We start from the raw sequence: 25,146 nt of genomic DNA on the forward strand, positions 1-25,146 counted from the left end.
TGCAACTGACATTGTATGGTTTTATAGTTTATTTTTAAATTAGAATATATGAAACTAATATTAAAACAGCCATGAAGCCAATCTGGAGATAGGGAAAAGAAAAGAAGCAAGACCAAAGGTGTTACAAACTACTGCTTTTATCTCTAATGAGGCTCAACAACAAGGAACTGGAGACAGGCTGCCCAGAGAGGTTGTGGATGCCCCATTCCTAGAGGTGTTCAAGGCCAGATTGGATGGGGCCCTGGGCAGCCTGGTCTAGTATTAAATGGGGAGGTTGGTGGCCCTGCATGTGGCAGGGGGGTTGGAGATTCATGATCCTTGAGGTCCCTTCCAACCTTGGCCATTCTGTGATTCTGTGAAATAACTACATTAGATTTTTACTTTTATATGAAATAGTTGCATCTACACATAAAAACTGCCATGAAAAATTTCAGGTGTCATTCCCAGACTGAAGATTACCAAATGCAATGCTGTGTCATTACTCCTTACCAACAATCTGCATTTGCAGATTCAGGCAAAAATGCAGAGACCACAGTTTCATGCTTGGTGCCTGGATTTAGACAACCAGATCCTCAGAGTAGTAGTTTGGATACAACAAGGCTGCTATCTTCTACCTGTGAATCTCTCCCTGCTTTCTTCTTCATCTAATATCCCTGAAGTCTGCACTATATGGGAGGTTTTATTCCCATTTTGCCTTTACCCTCTTCTATGATCCCTGCTCTTCTACAATACTCTCCACTTCACAAACTCTCACTTCACAGGCTAGGATAACAGCAACAACAAAAGTTGGGATGAATATCAGCAGATTTATCAGTATCTTGTTATTTCATAAGTCCTGTATAGTCAGCATGTCTTCTATACCTCTAAACTAAAATACTCAATCCATTCAACTGACAGTATTTAAAATATGAAGAAGTGTCCAAGGCAGCAAACCTACTTCAATTTCACAAACTGTGACATGTAGACCAGAAGAGCTGTTCTTCTTCTCTCTCATAGGCTGTATTACTAAGAATTCACCTACTAAGATTTTACCAAGATACCTATGAACATTACTTTCAAGTTAGAGACAATTCAAGCATTTAATGCCAAAGAATGGAGAAAATTGAAGTCAAGTACAGTATTTGAAGTCAGTTGCGTATAACTGAGTCCATTATAACTTGAAGTCAGTTACCTAGAGCTGACTCCTACAACAAGAGATGAAAAGATATAACATTTACAAGACTATCACAAATACAATTAAAAATTCTATTTAATAAATGATCTAGCATTTTAATGAAAAACAAGTTAACACTCTCAATGGAATTTTAAAAAGTAGATGAAGCAAAATTAACATGTAATTACAGAGTGAAATCACCTCAGTTTAATTTTAAAATCAAAGGAGAAGAGTCTCCTGCATCGCTGCTACTTACAACATCTTTTGTTAAGTTTACTTTGCATAATATTTTTATTCCAAACTGAGATTTCTACATTGTACCAGCATTATTCAAAAAATTAATCAGCCACACCTGACCGAATTTCTCCTAGTGATCTGAAGCAAGTGCTGATGCTTTCACTAATACCAGTCTTGAGCACAACTCACTTTTCTTATATTTCCCAGAATGGCAAGCAAGCTTTAGCTTCATCCTTCCTTTCCAGACCAGCTCTCTGTGATTAACAGAGCAGAGGCTGCAGACAGAACTCAGCTTACACATGCAGCTTTATTGGCTACAAATGTCCATTTTGTTCAGTATCTAAATCCAAGTATTTCTCAAGCTCTAGGACACTGCCACTTCTGATCTTAGTTAAGAACAGAATCATTTAAAATGAATTCTAATAGCTAGCACATAAGATACAATTCAAGAACTGAAATGCATATTGAATTATGGGTTTTTACTAACCTGTTGGGCAAAGTAAATAATCGAAGTAAAAGCTATAATATCAATTATAAAAATATCTCTTAGAAAACTCCCAATGATAATGCAGCTGCAAAATGCCCTCAAATCATCTGTCCTAAAAAATGAACCAACACTAAGAACAAAACAACACTGACCATATTAGGTGCAGGACATCTGTTTTGTGAGGGAAAACAAAACAAAACAAAACAAAACCCCCTCAAGCTCCACCATCATCTGATCCATACTTGTTTTTGAATTAGTAGTTTCTGGGGTATGAATACCAGCCACGCTCAAAAAAGCTGATACTAGAAAACCCCAGAAGTGTGCATCCATGTGCATATCCTCCAAGACTTTTTGGAAGGATGTCGAGTGACTCCATGTATTTCATTTTGTTTGCACCAGCATAATCCTGAAAAGAGGTCAGGCAGGCTCTGCTCGCCACGCACAGAACGTTTCATGCTCCAGGACAGGGCTTACCTGCTGGGCCTGGTATCTCTGCTGGGCCTGTGACAGATACTGTGCCTGGGGCGGCAGGTGCTGCGGCTGCTGGTTGTAGTACGGCTGCTGGCCCTGCTGGCAGTAGCCACTCACGCCTTGCTGACCATACTGCGGCGGTATCTGTTAGGAGAGCCAAGCAGAGCAAATGGTGAGTCAAGACACAGCGCTGAGTTCAGTTGTATCTGTAGGCTAACCAGCCCGGAGGCATAATCCTCAGCTACAGCCCTCACCCCCCGTACCAATCTCATACTCAACAGTCAACATCAGCTCTTAGATCCTCCTGCCTGAGCAAGAGAAGCAAGCTAGAGCACTCTCTCTAGTCTCCCATTTCAGGGAGGACTTCTAAGGAAAACGCCATCCTTCTGAACATCACAATCCCATAATGTCCAAGCTTAAAACACACAGGCAGTTATTTTAAATGTTTGCTCTCCATAGGCACACTATTGAGGCACATCTACAGAAGAATCATTCTGCTGCAATGACCCAAAAGCAGAACTGGATGTAGCAGCACAACTCTAAAACAGACACTGAAAGAGAAATACCAATCTTCTCCAGAGCAAGAAAGTACTCATCTTTGTGAATTTTTTTTTTTTGTCTATAACCCTCAGGTTTTTAGCTTTCAGATGTACGAGAGCATTTAAGCTTGACAGGAAAAACTTAGGGTTTGGAGAGACTTAGTTTTTAGAAAGTTCGATCTCTTTCTCCTATACCTACTACGATAAATCATTTTAAACAACAAACAAACCCAAAAAGAGCACAGCATAAAGTAAACCATTAAAAGTCCTATGAATGGACAAACATGTGCATGTATTATACATTGAGAAATCCTCCCCACACAGAGAATTAAAGTTATAAACAAAATGAAGTCAATTACATTTTGTTATATGAATTTTCTATAGCAGTTTAGGTGGTAAGCTTTCTATCAATAGATATTGACATTTCTTGAGATATTTAAAAGAGCAGACATGCAACAAGCCCAATTCTGTCTGTATTGCCCATTTTAGGTATTTGTTCTCTCCCACAGACAATAGTATTATTTATATTATTTTACATTAATGCTATATGCAACACAGGATTTCTCCTACCTGAAATAGATCTCCAATTGGTCCTGCACATCTCTGCCTTAAGCAAATATCTCGAATACCTGAGTGCCTGTGAAATGCTTTGATCTTTTAATTGTTCCCACTGAGTCTCTGATACTCTGATAAATCTGTTTACTCAACACACAAACACATACCTATTCTACCTAAAGTTAGCTTACTATATTCACTCAACAATACAGTGATATTTACTGGGCAATAATAATAATAATATAAAGTCAATTTTAAACACATGTTTAGCTGTTTGGTTTATTTAAACTATCACAACTTCATCTGTTTTTACAACTTTTGCCAGGAGCTGGTAGTCCTACATCTTGGTAGCTTCTAAACTCAACACTTGAACCCAACTTTTTCTCCTTGCACATCAGTTCCTTTGGCACTACTTCACCAAAATGTTTGTGTTACCACGTTAAACCTTTCAATGAATATTTTTAAACTGAAGGGATGACTTAAGAAGACTATGTGGTTCAAAAGCATGAACCATGCTACTGCAAATGAAGACATGAAGATTCAGGGTTATTGAGCGAAGCTGGTGAGAAGAATGAAATAATGAAAACAGGCACACAGGATGTAGATTGATCACGGTGACGAGTAGTAAACCCAACAATAAACCCTTCTACACAAAGGGTGAAAGTGGTAGAGAAACTGGATCACTGGAATATTAAGCCTCAGACTAAAGCACCAACCAAAGTCCTATGGCAAATCCCCAAAATGAAGTCAATTAGCAGGACACTTTTGCATCATCCCAGGAAACAAATACAAATGAAAGACAGCTGATGACAAAGTCAGACTTTAAGGAAAACAGAACTCCACCTCTTGAAGTAGCAGGGGCCTGGAGTTTGTTCTCATCAGGAAGAACAAGTGTTGGGACTGCCAGGTGTGGACAGACTATGGCTACACTGACAACATTGTGCTATGAAGGATCACAGGCAAATGGAAGATGGATTTCAATTTCTTGCCTGTAAACTGAACAAGCGGAATACAGCGCAGAGCCCGAAGTATGAGATCAGTGCTGAAGGCTGTTCCACAGAGCTGCGGCTAAGAAAGGCCGCACAAAGAGCCAATGCTTTTGGCTGAGTCCTGAGCTGCAGGAATCATCTTGTTCCAAGTCTACAGCTGCAGAACCACAAGGTATCAGTGACCACAACACAGCTAAATTGAGCATCCCTACAGGAGCAATGAAAACTCAGGAGTCTCCTGTTGTTGTTCTTAACTTCAAAGAGTCTACCTACACATAAAAAGGAGAAAGCTTGTTAAAAGGAAGCTCGAACAGACAGCTAGGAGAACTAAAATCTGACTGGCAGCATCAAAGCTGCTTAACAATAACCACATGGAAAGCAGAGAACCAATATTCACAACCTATTAAAGACCTGAGAAGAGCAAACGGACATCAGCATGGCTCATAGCTGGTTTCCACAATCAAAAGGCATCCTTTGGTAAGTCAACACCAAGCCCAAATGTAGAAAACAAAAAAGACTGTAAACTCTGGCACTTCAAATGTAATAAGGCAGGACAGAAGGAATTGGAAGAACAGCTAGAAAAGGGAAATAAAGGAGCAGTGAGTCATTTCTTCAAACAAGTCAGGAGCAGAAGGTCTGCCAGAGAGTCTGAAGTGCCAAGTGATGGTCAAGGTATACAAGGAGATCAGAGAAAACAGGGATATCACAGAAAAGCTTAATGATTTTTTTTTTTTTAATTTATTTATTTTTGCTTTGCATTAGCATGCACTGTGGAAAAACCTTGGGAGTCGCTGGAATCCCTCTTCATGAGTGACTCAAAAAATGAGTCTGACTATGATGGAACTAATCATGGAGCAAACTGACAAATGAACAGTAAGTACTGCTAAAGATGACGCACTCCATAGATCTAAATGGACTCCAGAACGAAATATCTGAATTATAAATGGTGGTATGTAACCTCCAATTCAGAGGTGCAAGAAATGAAGAACAGTTTAAAAAGAAAATTAAGACTGCAAAGAACTGATGGCTTGCACTCATTTATCCAGTACAAGCAAGAAAGAAGATGCGAATTAACAAACACGACTTTCCAAAGGAAGAATCTCTGTCTTCAGACTCCTTAGATTTATTAGAAAGGATCAAATGCAAGGGTTCCAAGAAGTGCAACGAGAATGATCAAAGACGTGGAACAGGGGGTACAAAGCTAGAACCCTTCAAGACTAGAAAAGACAGCAGGAAATGAGAATATAATGGAAAGTTACAAAATCATTGCATCCACCACAGCTAGAAGGTATTAGATAAAGCTAGAAAAAGCAAACTTCAGAATGAGATACAGGAAGGTTCTCTAATCACAGGGGTAGTTGATGTTTTAAACTTCTTGCCAAACAATGTTTTGAAAGATCAAAGTTTACGCGGACTGCAGCAAAGACTGGACAATTTCAGAGAAGATACATCCTCGGAGGGTTACCAAATATACAGAGCCACATCTGGCTCAGGAAGACTCTGAGCTGAAAAGAGCTGGAGGCTTGAAAAGTGCTGGGGGAAGTATCATATGCTTGCTTTGTTCCAACTCTTCTCCGGGCATCCAATTAGAGCGTCTGCTGGAGATGGGATACAGGCTACATGAAACCTTGATCTGACCCAGTGCAGCCATCCCCATGTTCTACCCGTCTCTTTGCAAAGCGCGTTTCTCTCCTGCAAGGGGAAAAAAGCAAGGGAACGTTGACCTGCAGGATACCTCAGTAATAAATTAAGTAACCTGAAGGGGAAATAACACCTTCACTGCCAACAGCTGGGGGACCGCTCCAACTTTATAAATATTTTCTCTAGCATTCTGCTTCCAGACAGTGATATAAAAGACGGTACTGGATTCTCCTTCTGACCTTAGGTATCACTTACTTACATTAAATTTTTCCTCCATGTTCTTTCAATCTAAGTTTTTGTTTATGTTTTGCTTTTTGGTTTTTGTTTTGTTTTTAAGAAAAAAAACAACAACAATATAACAACAACAAAAAACCTCACACACAACAATCCTGATACTTTTGGATGTCATACAGACAGTGCAGCGACCCATCACTAATGCCATAGTAGAACACTCAGTATAATTTCTGTGGCTATTTAAATAAATAACGAACAACAACATGCAAATTAATCCTCCTGCTTTATTGATGTGGATCACAAGATACCGCTTATGGACAAATGTTTATTAAACAGCATATAAAGAAGCTTAATTAAAATCTCCCCAGAACAAAACAAATCTGAAGCCAATTACTTACAATGCCTGGAGTGAATGACCCAAGCATCATCTTTCTTCTTAAGGTAATAGTTCCCTCCCTTTCTGCCTTACACCCACATTTGTTATGATGTACACAGTACAGCACACCAGGATTTGGGAAACTTCAGCATACCTGTGGTAAGACATAGTTCTTGGGACGGTACAGTGAGAATGAGTTTGAATATATCTCTATGCAAGCACAGAAACTGTAATAATTGTTTTGTGTCCTATTGGACTTGCAGAGTACAAGTAGCGTTATTCTGGGAGAAGTATGACTGACCACTGTGATTAAGCTAGTCTGGTGGCCAAGAAAGAAAGGAGTAGAAGAAAGGAAGAATAAAAATGGCAGACAGAATGAGGAGGTGAGTGAAACCCAATTAAACCTACAACTTATCCCATTATCTTTAACTCCTGCTTGAAAAAGGCATCTTGTGGCAGATATTCTTTGTCCAGGAAATGCCTTCATAGTAATGGAAGTTTTAAGCAATTTTTGCATGCATAATCCATAGCTAATGTCATAGGAGAAGGACCGTTAGATGACATTACAGTCCTCATAATTTTTAAAATTAAAATGTAACAGAATTAGTGTGTTAGCACAAGTACACTCATAATACCAGCAATACGCAGCTACTGCACTTCTAAGCCATCCTAATGGCTAGGTCCAGTCAATGATGGAAGGGACTACATATGTTCCCTATGACAAACAGCTCCACCAAGCCACTTTGGGTCTCACCTGAACATGAACATGAACATGAAATGCACGTACCAAGGAAACAGCCCTGGCAGCACTGGCCATTGCAATGCTTCTACCTGCAGTCTCTCTGGTGCTCAAAATAGGAAGGCAGGCCCTGCTCAACTTCAGTAGCAGGCATCAGCACAGCTCATTAGACTTGAAGTGTACATTCATAATATAAAAATGTGAACAAAGGGTGGCATTAAACTCCAATAGGAGAGGAGATAGAGGAAAGGGCGACTGTAGTGACTGCACTTGATGCAACAACGTGCTTTGCTGAGAAACAGTGAAACAAACTCCAACACTGTGAAATAAGTACTGTTTTCAGAAGCAATCATCAGTAACATTCCACTTTCCTATTAACTGTAACACTGTAATCACGTAGAAGGTAAAATACAAAATGGTTAGTAATTGGGATTCACAGGGAGGTACACCTTATAATTCACTCTAAGAACTGAAGTAGTACATTTGTACAGCCAAGAAAATGTCATATCCAAATTTATTTTTAATTATCTTAATTTTACAGGGGTGACTTCAGTACTAACTATAAAGCAGTTGTTACACAGTTCCCATTAAAACATCAAATAAAACTCTGGTCACCTTCTGAAATATCTGCCCCTTCAATCTTAGAAGTCCAAAGTCGAGCATCCACCAAAATGTCAGAATTTTCCCCCATACATTTAAACCAGGCATTTCTCCTTACATTTGAATAGGAATAGTCATAGGGAAAATTACCCTTTCACGCATTTATACAAATACAGTTCCTATCTAGAACTTTCAAGTTCACATAAGCACAAGGCTGAATAGTGCCTTTAGCTGCATTACAGTAAGAGGAGAATAGAACACGCTTGCAGCACAGGAAAATCCTCTGGCACACATTCAGTGGCAGTGAAGACTCTAGCACAGTTAGTACACTGTACAACTGCATCCAAGCCCAGTGTGCTTGTGCACGTACAAATTTTTCTCACAACGGCAAAAAAAAATCTACAAGGAAATCAAGCAAAAAGCTGTGTTAATGTCAGGATTATTAATGAGAAGTATGTAAGAAACCCTGATGCTAAGGCATTTTATTCTACAGTCTGCACATTCTATTACTACTTATCACTTATATCTTTGACCTTCTGACAAGATATTGGTTACAACACTCACTCACGTTACTGCCTTTCCTAGACTACCTGCCTTCACATTTCTGTGTGAACTTAAAGATCTTATTAGAGACTTTAAAATATTAACATCAGGTCTGAAAGGAGCCTACCCTGACCCAGAAGCAGAAAACAAAGGGGTAGAAATCACATTTATGTCACAGCACAATAATCCTGACTCCAGAACGCGCAAGGGAGCAGATTTTGCTGAGTCATTAAATGTAAGTCTATGTCGAAGACTGCAGTGCAGTACGCCGATCTGCAAACCAGCTCAGATACAGGAAGAAGCCTATACCAAAATCCACGCTACGTTAATTCACCTTCCTCTGCTGAAGGGTGAAATAGGTCATGAGGAGGATCACGCTCTTGCAGACAGGATGCTTCCTGTACACAAGCCACTTAGTTTAAAAAGGCAGCTCGAGTGTCTTCACACTGCGCTGCAGTCTGCAATGCAGTCACAGCCTGTACTACTGTAACGTGCAGGACGGAAAGGACAGGACTTCAAACACGTGTCTATAGTTCCCTTTTCTTCAAAAGGTGCCCAGCAGCATGCGATTACACCAGCTGTCAGAGCAGTGTACACGCCATCAAATACACACCTGTCACGAGGTGCTCTCTATATACCATCTTATATGTAGTTTAAATAAAAGCAACGTGAGCTAATCCTTATTAGTACAGGCAATTTTCCTCTCTATCAAAAAAAGAGAAACTATAAAAAAAAAAACAACCAGAATGTAAAAAACTACTAAGATTACATGATTAAAAAATTCTCCAGTCAGAAAATACAGAAGTTACGGTTCCAAAAGCAACATTAACTGAGCCATGCTGCACGTATATAGCACCTTCTATTTCTGATTTATGTTGTCAAAGACATTTCATAAAATATAGAGGATGTGAAATGTGGCTCAGTTAATGTGGCCGCTGGAATCTTATCATTTATGTTTTCTGACTTCTTAGCTGTGCAACCTTCACATCTTATTAACATAGCTTTTTGCATAGACTCTAGTATGGAATAGTACTTATGTTTTATGTATTGACATATTTTTGATGTACTGAGGTTTTGAATAAGTTTGCTATTCTTCACGATGAGAGCCAAATAAATAAAGACTACCACCACAAAATACTCAATCATTTATAAGGAAAAGCAATATCTCGCCTTCCAAAAAAGAACACTTTGATTCCCTTGTCAGAAATTGATGAAAACTACCTCTGCTGTAAATGCTAAATCTATGCCACTATCAGAACCACCTCCTGCCCCTACCTTCCCCTAAAAACAGCAAACAAACAAAAGCAAAAAAAAAAAGTCTGCATGTTTTAGATGAGCTAAAATTAGTTTCAAGGGAGAAGTAAACAGCTGAATCTAAAAACAATAGGAAGATTTTTTTCTTACTTAAGAGATTGGTATTGCTGATTTGTACACTGATTTAGTTGGTACTAATACAACATTTGATCCTTTTTGTAAAGGAAGAGATGAAAATATGATGATCTCTAGCAACAGAATTCCATATCATTATATCCATCCCTTCAGACCAATACCACAGAGAATATTAAAACTTGGCAGTATTTTTTTTTCAGAAGAGCTATTTTGGTGTGTTGTATTTATAAGTACAGCGAAATCATAGCATCTATATACACACACACACACACACAGTTAAATGAGTCACATATCTATTCTTATAACTCTGCTTTCCTTTTTTTCCTTTTTTTTTTTTTTTTTAATGATAAAAACAAATGGGATCATGTAATCTGCTTAAGTTTCCATTTTACAAATCAACATTAAAAAAGCACATCAGAACTGCTGCAACCAGTGCCAGCCTTCCTGATCTCTACAGTGTCTCCAACGGTGCTTCATTAATAAGCGTAAAGAAACCTTATTCCTCACAGCATTAATAGCGTGAAACTCACCTATGAAGTGTCGGCCATTAGCTAAAGAAAAACACAAAAGCTTGTGTTCAACCTAATTTTTAATCATATACAGAATATTTTATGGAACTTCTTGCACATCTACAAACTAACCAGCAATCTTTGGTTCCCAAATCCACTATTTGCCATTTATTTTGCAGGACAGAATGCAGCAACAGCTAGACCACTATTTCATAACTGATGGTTAAATAAATGAGTTTAAAAAAATACACACGCATCGAAATTTTTTCTTCAGACAAGCTGTGCAGTGCCATTCAAATCTTCTAAAGCAAAGAACACAAATGAGAGGTATGGGTTGAATCTGAATAGCAGGTAATCTAACTGCATGAGTAATTTTCCATTTTTATACATTTATACAGAGGCCCGACACAGGTATTGGAAACTGAAAAATCTCTTTCTTTCTACATTTCTTCTCATACACAATCTTGGTAGCTGGAAGAAATGCAAATATTATTACTTAATTGCAGCAGTGAAAAAAGGAGAAACGCACACGCCTTGTTTACCACTGCTTCCCCAGCACCTTGCACACCCTCGAGTTTCCCTTCTTTCTTCCCGTCTCTTTCAAGATTGAAGGAGAGTGCTTTCTAATTCACTTACGTGCTTCTCCATCTTGATGAATATTGTCCTCGCCATATCGAAGTTCAATGGCTATCAGAGCTAAATCATCTGAAATCATTTAGAGCCCTTCACCGTACCTCTTAAAAACAGCAAGAGAAGCATATAAAATGTTTTCCACGGGGAGTGATACAGTGAATCTTTAGCAACTCATGCCCTTCTTCTCTTCCTACCCAAAATTGTTGAGTTTCACTACACTATGGGGTGTCATGGACCTTCACAGTGCATGCACTCGCTCTCCTACAGCTGCTTATTATCTCCTTTATTTATTCCTCTGTCTCTCTACTCCCCTATTCCACTCTGGTCCGTTTGAGTAGATCTGTGGTGATGGATGTGTTTGCTTATTCTAATATCTCACTTTTGATGTTCCAGAACTTCAGTTTCCATCCTCCTGGGGCTCCAAGTTCCTTGAAAAGTAAGTTGAATGTAACATTAAAAATCCACAGATCAGTTCTGGGAAATCATCATGCCAGGGTGCCTCTCTCAAGTGCCTGCACACAAATGCATGCAGCACGTGGAAAAAAATATGATCAGATAAGAGATGTTGGTGCAGCTGCATGTGTTGACATCATGGAAAAGTGGGGATATGGCTCCAATGATTGCAAAGGAAGGACACAGACTTTTTAGGAAGGGCAGGGTGGGAAGGTGAGGAGAGAAAGCTGACCTTTATTTTAGAGAACAGCTGAAAAAAGTATGGAGCTCTGCCCAAAAATGGATAATGAGGGGCAAAGACTGCATATCAGACCAGTATGGGTGACAGCATTAGTGACAACATCTTGACAAAAAGTAGAGGTCCTCTGCTAGATCTCATGCTCAAGAATGATAAGGGGCTTGCTGATGATGTGAAGATTGAAGGTAGCCTTGGGGACCATGAGAGATGCAACAGAGGATGCAAAGACAAATGAGCTAGGCTACTTTCAACTAAGCCCCATCCCAGGACAAGAAGCAATGGGAATGAATTGGAACACAAGGGAGATTCCATCTTAACATCAAGAAACACTTCTATACTGTGTGGATGATAGATCACTGGTACAAGTTGTCCAGAGATATTATAGAATCTTCATCCTTGCAGATATCAGAAGTCAACTGGATATGGTTCTGGGCACCCTGCTCTGAGTAGCCCTGTTTGAGCAGAGATGGGACCAAATGGACACAGAAGTCTCTTTCCACCTCAACCAGTCTGTGATTCTGTGTTCTATCTATTCAGCACAAGTGATGTCACATCAGTTCTGGGCTCCTCAGGATAAGAAACACAAAGCTACTAGAAAAAGATCAACAAAGAGCCATAAGGATTATGAAGAGACTGCAGTTGAGACTGTTCAGCCTGGAGAAGTCTCAGAGAGAAGCTCATCAATGCAAGTATCGGAAAGGTGCAAAGACAACACGCTAAGGCTCTTTTCAGTGATGGCCAGTGCCAGGACAAGTGGAGTTGACACAAACTGAAACACAGGAGGTTCTCTCTGAATATCAGAAACTTTGTCGAATCTCCATCCTGTTCTAAGTGACCCTGCAGGACTGCTGGAGCAGATGACCTCCAGAGATCCCCTCCTACCTCAACCATCCTAAGATTCTGATTTAATGGTGTGAAGCTGCCCTTAATATACCTCAATTTAGTGTACTGGTATGAAATTCCAAAAGAGACATCCAGTTTTTGGTGTTGAATAGAGAATTCCTCTGGTTTGGGCCCAGTTTCTTTTAATGAGATTGACATGTTTGGGCTAGCTCTGTCTCCTGGGCCAGCCTCTGGAGCAGCAGGTTGTTGTTATGCAAGTCATTGCCAGTTCACTTTTCTACAGGATATCAGCCTTCTAAACATGAAAAACTTGCTATGTCCATGCAGCAGGAGAAAAGATTTACAACCTTTTTTGTTCTCATTATGGATATCAATCCCCAAATAGTGTCCACAGCATAGGAGGTCAACACGGAAGACATAACCTCCCAAAGCTATAATTTAGTTTTAGCAATTTCTGTGACTAACGCAGTTATTTGTACAGTCCAAGTTCTGCTAGTTCCTTCACTAAAGCAAGATCAAAATCATATTTGTCATGTGGACGCTACAAATTCCCCACAGCAAGGAATTCTGAGGCAAACAGAACGATTGGCTGAACCAACTGGAAAAGAAAATTTGATTATGTCTCTACCAGCCTGGTATAATGCTCTGCGGAATGATGATAAATTAACTGCCTAAGATCAGGATTTTATTCCTACAGTACTATCCCTTAACACCGATATTCCTACCAATATTGGCAAAAACTCTGAAGTACTAATGCTTTCTTGGAAGAAGAAAGAAAAAAAAAAAAGAAAAAAAAAAAGGAAAGAAAGGAAAAAAAAAGCCTCTATCCCAAAACCTTCATATGCAGAGGAAGATTCAAAGATGTAAATCTTTGTGCTGCTTTTTTTTTTTTTTCCCCTTTCTATTGGGAACAGATAAAAAACAAGTCAGTCTCTTAAATAAGATCACTTACATAATGGCCTGAACGCTACATCTTAAAATTATAATACAGCTATGACTTCAAATATTGCTGGAAGTATTTTTAAAAGAAAATTTTCAGCCTCTTCCCTGTGCTCAAAGAGTTCAGATATTTGAATTATTCTACTTCTATTATTTAATTTGACCTATTACTTAGCACTGGAAAACATCAAAAGAACCCTGACAGAAACATCAAAGACATCAATCTTATAAATTCACAGTTGAAACCATATAGCACATAATAATTCCTTAAATAATTACATTTTTATTATACTCAGAATAAGATGATTATTGTAAATTATTCCTCCTATCTGTTACCACAAGTAAGTCTTAGAAACATCTGCTAAATATAAGTATCTGATTACAGATAATCCAATTCATGTAACATTGTCCTCAAAATGGAACAGAAAAACAAACAAGAAACTTTGTAACTGCAACATCACTCACCAAAGGACGAGTTCTGACAGACTGGAAACTGCCCACTTAAGAATCAACCATCCAGTTCATTCCTCGTGCCAAGCTACTTAAATTCTTTTCTTGTTTTTTTCTTGATCAACCTCAACTCAAATGTTACATTTTATCAGTCAATCTTTATAATATCTACTATTCTTTCTAGACATTTAAGCAACTCCAGTGTACCTTCACATGCTCCTTCCCTTTCATGGAAGCTTAAAAAAAACCCAAGCAAGTCTGGTCATTTCGTGCTGCTATCTGAACACCTGTTTTTGTTTTTGAGCGTTCACAAAACAAATTCTTACATGAAAAGTAAAATGCTTCCTTCTCATTTATGGCCAGGCTGAAGTCGTACCTATCCATAAACAAGATTAATACACAAGTGTATAATTGTAGTTTTATGCTCAAGTGCCCCAATTATGCACTTTAAAACATTTTAACGGATTTATTAGGAGCAGTCAATATCTCCAAACTACAAAGTCTGAAAGAGCATCTTCTGTCAAAACTGCTGCATTAAGGGGAAATTTTTCACTTAAAAATGAAAAAACTACATCAACTTTGGCTTTTTATTCCAAAACATCCAGATTGTAAGGAACAGTGGAAGCCGTCTGGTGCAGTGCACTTCACCAGGAGTAACAGCTAAGCAGGAAAACAAGAAGTTCATTTTACTTTTGTATAATAAAGGTGTCCTGGGTAGCTCTGTCTTACACTGCTAACTACAAAAGGGACCCACACTAAGCTGGTTCAGTAAAGTGCTTAAGGATGTCTGTGCCATTCCAGCAAGGACTCCACATCTTCCTCACTTCACTCCCAAAATGATCTTAACCCCCCCACGTATTCTTTGAGTGTGTTAAAAGAAGCTTATTAAGAAAAAACAAAAATAAGGCTGTATGAGGTGACTTTTTGTTTGTTTGTTGCATAAACACATTTCTCTGCGTATGTGGTAAACAAAGGAAACAAAACCCATATGACTTCGTACAGATGTGCACTGCAAGTGCTGACATGATGTGCCATGCTTTTTCATCCAGATCGATTTAAATGTGCAAATTCCTGCACTGTTTAGTTTACTCTATGAATTCTAGTTTATTTATTTGTTTTTAAATACAAACTCCCAGGAACAGAGAGGCAGATAGAGACAACATGATTTTAGTTGTTTCTTATGATAAACATAATATCAAGTTCTTAAGAAGTAAGAGGTTGGGAAAGTTGGAACTACAAAAATTGCAAACATAACTATAAAGTAGACACTTCATTGCATTAAGGAGCAAAATACAAAGAAAAGAGCTTCAGGACGATACGAAGATGATCACAGAATCACAGAATCACAGAATCACCCGGGTTGGAAGGGACCCCAAGGATCATGTAGTTCCAACCCCCCTGCCTAGCAGGGCCACCAAACACACATTCAGATCAGGTTGCCCAGGACCCCGTCCAACCTGGCCTTAAACACGTCCAAGGACGGGGCATCCACAACCTCCCTGGGCAGCCCGTTCCAGGGCCTAACCACTCTCCTAGTAAAGAACTTCCCCCTAACATCCAACCTAAATCTTCCCTCCCTCAACTTAAAACCATTTCCCCTAGTCCTGCTGTCGTCAGCCCTTTTGAAGAGTTTACTCCCCTCCTGGGTGTAGGTTCCCTTCAGGTATTGATAGGCTGCAATGAGGTCACCCCGCAGCCTTCTCTTCTCCAGGCTGAACAAGCCCAACTCCCTCAGCCTGTCCTCATAGGGGAGGTGCTCCAGCCCCCTGATCATCTTAGTCGCCCTCCTCTGGACCCTTTCCAAAATCTCAATGTCTTTCTTGTACTGAGGGCTCCACACCTGGACACAGTACTCCAGGTGGGGCCTCACAAGAGCCGAGTAGAGAGGGACAATCACCTCCCTGTCCCTGCTGGCCACCCCTCTCCTGATGGAGCCCAGGATCCCATTTGCCTTTCGAGCTGCCAGAGCGCACTGCTGGCTCATATTCAGTCTCTCGTCCATCAGGACCCCCAGGTCCTTCTCTGCCGAGCTGCTCTCAAGGACCACTCCTCCCAGCCTGTACAGGTGCCTGGGGTTCTTCCGGCCCAAATGCAAAACCCTGCACTTTGCCGTGTTGAACCTCATCAGGTTCACCCGAGCCCAGCCCTCCAGCCTGTCGAGGTCCCTCTGAATGGCATCCCTTCCTTCCACCGTATCAACCGCACCACTCAGCTTGGTGTCGTCAGCAAACTTGCTGAGGGTGCACTCAATTCCCTCATCGATGTCATTAATAAAGATGTTAAAGAGCACCGGTCCCAAGACAGACCCTTGGGGGACACCACTTGTTACCGGCCTCCACCTGGACATAGAGCCATTGACCACCACCCTCTGTCTGCGGCCTTTCAACCAATTGCTTATCCATCGGGTCGTCCACCCATCAAATCCACTTCCCTCCAATTTGGAGATGAGGATGTGGTGGGGGACCATGTCAAAGGCCTTGCTCAGGTCCAGGTAAATGACATCGGTCGCCTTCCCTTCGTCCACCAATGCCGTCACTCCATCATAGAAGGCCACAAGATTAGTTAGGCATGACCTTCCTTTGGTGAAGCCGTGCTGGCTGTCTCGGATCACATGCTCATTCTTTATGTGACCGAGCACGTTGTCCAGGAGGATCTGTTCCATGATCTTCCCAGGCACGGAGGTGAGACTCACCGGCCTGTAGTTCCCTGGGTCCTCCCTGCTCCCCTTCTTGTATATGGGAGTGACGTGACCCTTCCTCCAGTTGTCCGGGACCTCACCTGACAGCCACGACTTCTCAAATATGATGGAGAGCGGCTCGGCAACCACCTCGGCCAGCTCCTTCAGGACCCTGGGATGCACACCATCCGGCCCCATAGACTTGTATTCATTCAGTCTAAGGAGGCACTCTCGGACTTGCTCTGCCCTTACAGTGGGGAGGGATTTACCTCCTTGGTCCCCACATAGAGGTTTGGGGATGATGATGTGGTTGAGCCACATTAGCAAACACTTTCCTCAGTGGAAAGAAGAAAATGCACGTGGCAACTACAGAGAAAAAAATTGGTGCTCTGCACAAATCACATGGGAGAAGCATCACCAAAGAGATGAGGAGAGCCTACAGTAGAGCCACAGTCCCAAGCACCAGCCAAAATACAGAAGTTGCTCTTGCATTTCTTCTCAGGGTCTGGGTGGTAAACTCTTCCAGAAGTAGTTAAAAAAGCACACATTCTCAGGAGAGAGCCATTCAAAGCCACAGCACAAGCAGCAGCTGGATGCAGAAATGCCCCTGAGCTCTACATCCGCCCCACAGCATGAGTTCCCACCTCAGGAATACCTCCTGCCCACCAAAACGCATGGTGGCCCAAGGCAGAAAGGTGATGCCTGACAGGCAAGATGGCACCACAAAATGCAGGACGCCTCTTCTGAAAACACAAGAAGATGCAGCAAGGGTTGTCCACCTTTTGTACAGCACATCAGAGACTGGAACACTGAGACACCTGGCCTACAGCAGTAGACTAACCCAACTGTAGCTCCAGAGGGCCTGCTGCCTTCTTTTTTTCCCCCAGCCCATCAGTCTCCCATGGCTGGCCCTAGAATTTGTCCATTTCTCCTACCAAGTCACTGTATCACACTTACAGCTTTGAGCTGAAAAGTTATGGACAGCCTTCTGCTTTGCTGGCTTAGAGCACAGAGACAACTCAACATGGTCTGCCGAACCCAGAGGTGACACAGGAGAAGTGGCGCTGCAGCTACCAGGTGGGTTGGTTTTGGTTGCTACTAAACTGCAGAGTCCTTAGTTTTGGTTTTCCTGGGCTCTCCTGATCCTGCGCATCCAAATCCACAACTTTCACTTTCCAAAAAAAGCACAACATAACATCTCCCAGCACCAGAAGAGAGATACTGTGCCACAAGAACATTGCAATCCAAAGCTAAGCTGCAGGAGAAGCCTCTCTCCTTGGCTTTCAGGAAGGACATTGGCTTTTCAGGTCTCCTCAAACTCACACACAGCCATTCTGCAATAAAATACAGCCCATTTTATGCAGCAGAGCAGTCATTGCAGCTCTCACCAAGGATGGCACCCAAGGGGAGGGACACGCACACATAACTCTTCTCTCCTGCCTTGCAGAAAGAAGAAACAAATAATTAATGCATTTCAGGGACATTTTTATCATGACAGTAAAGCCACTTTAAAAATGTGAGTATATAATACCCGTTTTAATTAGTTTTTGTATAGTGATCACAACTGCAAGTTGGCAGTTAGAGATGTAGATATTATTTGGTTCAGCAACGTTTTCTTGCTGGCTGCAACACTGTTCAGGAATGAGTTTGTAAGTTTAAATCAAGCTTCTGATTTTGACACTGCGTACCTACTCAAAATATTTCAAACAACAGGCCAATATTTCTCAGTGGCTGTACATAGCTTCAGAGCAGAGAGTTCACATGCTCCAAACGATAAGAGGCAAGTTGCATTTAAAAGCAGGTATTTTCATGACTTTGCTGGCTCTGAAATATGTAAAGCTGATTTTTGAGAGTATAAAACTGGGGAGAAAAGCTGAGGAAGAAGCACTGTCTGTTTTGGAGGGAGTACTTACCCATCTGCCCTTCTGGCCAGAGATTTAATAGATTTCTATTTTTATAAAGGACATAAGGGGAGGGGGTGGCTCCATCAGTTTCCTACAGAAACCCAGCTGCCAAACTGGATGTGCCAAAGGGGAATTTTAGGGAATTTTAAAGAGATAACCTCTGCTGAGACTGCAATGTCAGCTTTGTAACCTCATGACTGGAACATGTGCAGTGAATGCTGGATTGAAAAAGCTGTGCTATGGGAGTTGGAAGAAAGAAAAGGAGAAAACACGAGCAGCGTAAACTGGGATCATTACTCTGTGATGAGAAGGGGACTGGAGCTCAAAACCACTGTTATTTCACTATGAAAAAATACATCTATAGAGAAAGCTTACTTTGATTTCAGTATTTGTTGATAACCTATGCTCACTGCCGTCTTCTCAGACCGAATACACTCTGCGCATTTTATGCTGATACCATCGTTTCATTTAACAGTTCAGTTGCAGTGTATTTTAAACAACGCACGGAGCCAAACTGACCTCCAGTTTAAATATTCAGCACAGGAGCTGGGGGGAGGCAAGGACTGAGCAGTGAAACAAAAGGGAGAGGAATAGGAGCACTGGAAATTTAAAGACAAATAAACAACAACAAAGATCAACAAATACACAACAAAGCCTATGCTTTTTCACAGTCTCGTTTTTCAACTTCTCTTCAGCTTTTGTCTTCTCAATAGGTTAAAAAAAAGGCAAAACGAAATCTCCTCAGTTTAAAATTATCAAGAGTCTTTCAAATGCTGCAATTTTACAAAGAACAGATAAAAGTAAAAATCTATGACGTGTGATACTATTTACTCACCAAGGTCATGATGTCTGAGGAGATTTACTAAGCTAAGAAATGTGTAAAACAATTGTGATTTAAAACCAAGATCAACATTCAAAACAGTAATAACCGAACCAACCCACAAAGACAATGAACACAGACACCCTCAGTGGTTAATACAAATACTAGTACCGAGGAATAACTTCAGAAGAATTTTAGAAGAATTTTAACTGAGGATTTAAAATTGGGACTTTTTTTTTACTTAGATGAGACAAGTACATTTCTTGCTACATTACAGTAAGGACAGTAAAGGAAGTCTCTATTGCATAAGAAACTACTACAAAACTATTCATTTATTTTTATGACAACCTTTTTTTTTTTTTCATCTCTTCACATACAGCAGCAGCGTGCTTGCAAAATGAATCTGTTCTACTACAGCTCAAATTGACGGGAAAAGATGATGTCACCACAGAGAAGCAGTAATAAATATACTTTTGCAGAGAAAGCAGGAATGCTTTATGATAAAATATAATAGCTCTTTAAAATGAACAGGAATGTTAAAAAGGTAAAATAAATTCATAGTCTAAGTTGTTAAAAGTGATCTACACATCTTTATAATTCAGTTCTCTCAACAGTTCTGATTAGTGATTGATGAATGCCCTTAAGTTATAAACCTACAAAAAGAAGCTGACTTCAAACTTAAAATGTGTGTGTTCTGTTAAGATTAGAAATTCGGAAGTATTAAGAAAAAGCATTCTCAATATTTTGAGGTAGGTTTTGGGGGAGCTTTGTTTGTTTGTTTATTCTTTTTAAGGAAGCTATTAACTAGGACTCTTAACACAACTCAAATTTACAGTCTCACAGCACAAGAGAAGTGATATTAGATGCCATCTTAAAACGTGTGTGAGTTTAGGAGTTTAGTTGGTTCAGTGTTTTTCTTCTTCCTGAGGAGCACTTCATTGTGGGTCTGCTCACTTGAGAAAAGACAGTTTGTTTTAGTGCAGCATCTTTTCAGAAGAAAAGGAATATAACCAAATAATTAGCACCCAATCCAACTGTTCTGCATATAAGAGGGGCACCAACTTAAAAGCACTTTGTTGCTCATGATCTGAAAATAAATTTCATTGTCAAGTCAAAAAAGAAAGCAACTTGCAACATTGTGAGTGGCTCTTCCAGTGTCTTTCTAGGAGAAAAGCTTGGCAAAGTCAGAAATTTTTGCTCCACCAAAAAAACCTACTTCTATAATGTACTGTAAATCTTTACCTCCCTCAATTGGGAGGCAGGTTTTTATGCCTTTCAAAATTTATTATGTCTGCTTGACTGTGCTTTCCTAAAGATCGCCTTCAGCTTCTGTTCCAACAAGCAAGTGAAAACTCTCTCAAGTGCAGTAATATAAAAGGAGCAGGAAAGAAATTCAGTACATCAACAGGGCAGGAACACAACGTAGAGCAGTGCTTTGCAGAACCGCACAGAGCACATTACGGCTGGATTCACGAAACGAATGAACTCAAAGCAGTCGCTATGTAGGTCTTATAATTTATTAAAGTTTATAATATAAGGAAAACCATCAAGCAAATCCCAGTTGAAATGCATACGTTTCCAAAGAAGTCCTACAAACTCAGTGCAATCTAAAACCTTTCCTATACATCTCTGACACCCACATCCTTATTTATTTTCCTTACACATTATTCAATAAACTGCTATACATTTTAAAATTTTAATCGTACTAATGGTGCCACGGAGCTCAATGGTGCCCATAATACTATAGCACAACTGGTGATGCACACACAAATGTATGAACCGAGGATTTATGCTGCAATATCCTTGGGGCAAGGAATACGGAGTTGTTTACATTTCACAAAGAAGCACACATGATTCTGTCAGCAAAGAGCACATAAACAAAGATTTCAGTTTTAAAATATTCACACATCATGGATGCGAAAGAAAGCCACCAATACACTCCTATCAGTGAGCCCAAGAGGTATATGAGAAAGCCCAGAATAAGCTCTGTCATGAATCAGGTTACAAGAATCTTCACAATTATTTCCTGTGATGATGAGGAAGTCAGGAATGGTACTACATGAGCTACAATACAAGACATTTGCAATTATTTGGAAGATGAAGCAGGAACCATTTTTTTCCCTGCTAGCCATTCTCAAGTTTTTTCCTGCTTTTGCTGAAAGCAAGGTGATTCCAGTAACATAAAAGCAACTATACTACTACTAAAAAAAAAAAGACAACAACACTAACTATTCTTTGCTTACATTTTTCCTACTTTCAGGCTTATTCATTTAATATAAAGAGGGGAAAAAACAAAGGCACTATCCAGGAAAAAAGTAATAAAGCAATCTTGGGTTTTTTTTTTCTGAAATTTCAGCATATATACTGCAGTAGACATTCAAGACCATTTCCAGTCTTGAGTAAGTTTGTTCCTCATTTACAGAGAGCACAGCAAATTCTGTCTTGATAATTGTAATTATTGGCACTCTGGCCACAGATTTCTGAACTGAACCAATAATGAGGTACACAAAGCAAGCAAGGTACACGGAAGCAAAAATCAAAGCACTTTCAACAAAATTTATACCTTGCTAATACGTGAGGATTGTAGAGTTTGGATTGACTGGCACGTATTAGCAAGCATATCAGCAACTTTTAGAAGCTGAATTGATTATTAACATGACATTTTAACCACAAGCGAGAAAGCAAAGCCACACTACAGCAGAAATTTTCTATGAGTTTGATGGCGGTGATTTTGAGAAACAGCTTTTCAAGTTCATAGTAAAGGGATTTTTTTTCATGAGCTGAAAATAGTTTTATTCCCTTATGTCAAATAACATTTATGTTTGAATTACGTATGTGTAATGTGTACCATACAACAAGAAGGAAGACACGAAGCAAAACATGACCTTACAGACATGCCTTTACCATCACACAGAACCGCTTTATAAATAATGCTGAAGTAAACAGTGTATAAATAACATTTCTCATATTGACTGTTAAATACACTGACAGAACCAAGCAGCAGCAAAATGCTGCTTATCGTAAAAATATCCCTGCTTTTATTTTAAATATATAAACAAAATTGCTATTTTTGTAACCATCAAAGAATTCTGGCAGCTGACTTCTGATTTCATCCATAAGGAGCACGAATCTATAAATAAAGAGGAAGAAGAAGGGGGAGGCTGGGGAAGACACAAGTGAGCTTTCATACTATTAGCAAGGCTTATAATCCAGAAAAAATTGCCACGTGAGCCAAGGCATGGCAATACAGTGTTTAGGCACATCTAGGAAAAAACGCTTGTAAATTCCCCTGGTCCAATGAACAGAGACACAGTTTTCATAATTTTATCATTGTACTCCATGGCTGACTGGCTGTCAGGCCAATGGCGGCGCACAGGTTCCCATCTGAATGACATATGGGCTCACCCAACCAGAGAGATGTTAGAGCATTAAATACCACAAACAGGACAGGACAAGAATACAAAAAGCCAAATTAGCACTCGCACAACCGCACGCGGCGCGCTCGGCACGGCGTGTTTGCAATCGCCCGGTGCCGCCAATGCCGTATCCTCTGGGCAGCGGCCTCACACCTCGTAAAACCCAGAGACGCTGAAACATCCAACTTCAAAGGGAGACGGCAGAATAAGGAAACGTGTATTTTCACATACTGGAAAATGGAGATTTAGATACGCGGAGAGAAAGGGAAGCAAGGAGGAATTACCGCTTCCCACAGTAATTCTAAAAGGCACCATGGAAAATACGTTTTACCTTTGCAGAAAGCCATTCTTTAGGCAGAAGTGTTTAACACGTTCTATAAACACGTTATGCAGTGAAATGTAAAACACGGGGGAATTTTCATCACATTTATTGCATTTGTTGGTCAAAACACAGTAGTCTTGTAACCGCTGCCACCAGTGCACTAAAACACCTCAGAAATATTAATAAAAGCAGTGCTTTTATTGCGCTTCTTGAAGGGGAAAGGAGTTACACAGAACAACGGTGACCTATATCCCAAAAAGAAGAACTAAGAATACTGGAGAGCACTGGGGGAGCGCATGCAGAGGGCATGGGCCCCACTCCACAGGCAGCTCACCTATGGCCACAGCAGGGCTGCTTGGCCTGCCCAGTGCAGTCTGGCAGTGCAGCAGGCACAGCCACAAGCTAACATGGAGCCAAGGAAGTCTAGCTTCCTCTTGCAGGCTTCAGCTGATCAGTGCCCAGACAGAAGCTCCCTGCTGAGGAGTGCTGGCCTGACCCAGCATGCTGCGTGCCACCATCCAGCTGCAGCCCATCAGTGTAGGGCACTGCTGGGACAGAAGGTGCCCACTGCTGACTTTAAGGCAGCTCCTCTACTCATCTCTCTGTTCTCTGTTGTCATTCTGCAGGTCTCCGGACATGGTCTCCTTCAATTTATTTTGTAGTCACAGAACAGCTTGGGTTGGAAGGGACCTTAAAAGACCATCCAGTTCCAATGCTCTGCCCTCCACCAGCTCAAGCTGCCCAGAGCCCCATCCAATCCAGCTTTGAGCACTTCCAGGGATGGGTATCCACAGCTTCTCCGGTATCGTATTCTCCTCTTCTCGTTTGTTTTACTCTTCCATTTACATGTTTATTAATTAAAAAAAAAAACGAAAAAAACTTATAAGACCTCCCTATGATCTGCAGCCTTCTGCAACAATAGACTCAACAAGAAGGGGAGATTATCATTAGGCAGCCATTCAAAATAGCTGCTAGGTCAAGGGTCCTGATCAGACACTGCAGCTCAGTCAGTGACAATTTCTTCCCCACTGAGAAATAACTACCAGCCAGAGCAGCAATTCATAATATGCTTTGCTTGTAAAGATTTATTTAATGACACCTAATTTATGTTTTAACGTAACAGAATTTGCATTTCACTAACTAAAAGTTGCTTTGTTTTTCTTTCTTTAAAAAAAAAAAATTGGATATTTTTTATGGCAATGAAGAATTTTCAGAAAAAAAGCAACAAACCATTTTTTTCCTTAAGAATTCCAGCACATTACAATCTCCCACCCTTTACTTCTTTTCAGTGTCTCCAAGCACTTCAGATGCAAGACTTCTGTAAGCTGTACTACAGACTAAGCTCTGCTCCAGAGGCATATTTTTACTTCTGATTTTGTTTTGCCTGAGAACTTCATATTCCAGCACAACTTCCAGTTGAAGACACACAATTACTATCCTCCTGCCTTCTTTTTGTGGTTAATTACTAAGAATTTATTTCAGAACTATGGACACCAAAATACCAGAAGAAAGCTCCTCTGACTCAGGGAAAAAACCCAAACAAATCCATTTAAATTGTTCCCTAATTGTTTTTCATATAAGCAGGCAGTACGTCATCTGAAAGGATTAGATTAAGAGCAAATGAATAAATGTATTCTTAAGTTATTTCAACGTCTAACAGTAGGAAATTGTTTAAAAGATCCAAATACATATACAGAACAGTAGTGGCAAAACACAAGAGAACTGAATCTGAAGGAGAAATTGAGCAATGTCCTCCTTAAAATGCTGTCTTAGAGAATTACTCTTGTACCCTCTAGGCTAATCCATTCCCATGCTCTGTGTTGGAAGATGATGCTCATATTAGCAGATCTATCACATCCTGCCTTGCCTCAGACAGGGAGGGGAACGCAGTGCAGCTACTGGAGAGAATCCCTGTGAGCCGTAGACAGAGCCACTCTCCTTTTGCCATTCTCTCTCCCCACTTGACCACATTAAAGAAAGTTGGCAAAA

At 40.3% G+C, this 25,146-nt stretch overlaps 2 protein-coding genes across 2 annotated transcripts in view; both read right to left on the reverse strand.

The window, feature by feature from the left end:
• The window catches only part of ZDHHC14 (zinc finger DHHC-type palmitoyltransferase 14), a 515,017-nt gene that overhangs the window by 442,851 nt on the left and 47,020 nt on the right, over nucleotides 1-25,146 (reverse strand). The window lies entirely within an intron of this gene.
• Nucleotides 1-25,146, reverse strand: part of ARID1B (AT-rich interaction domain 1B) — a 318,747-nt gene that overhangs the window by 238,663 nt on the left and 54,938 nt on the right. The window contains 1 exon segment of the mRNA XM_048935631.1: nucleotides 2,352-2,492. Within this exon segment, the coding sequence (XP_048791588.1) occupies nucleotides 2,352-2,492 (141 nt within the window).

The sequence above is a fragment of the Lagopus muta genome, chromosome 2, assembly GCF_023343835.1.
Source record: "Lagopus muta isolate bLagMut1 chromosome 2, bLagMut1 primary, whole genome shotgun sequence".
In the NCBI taxonomy this organism is placed as follows: Eukaryota; Metazoa; Chordata; class Aves; order Galliformes; family Phasianidae; genus Lagopus; species Lagopus muta.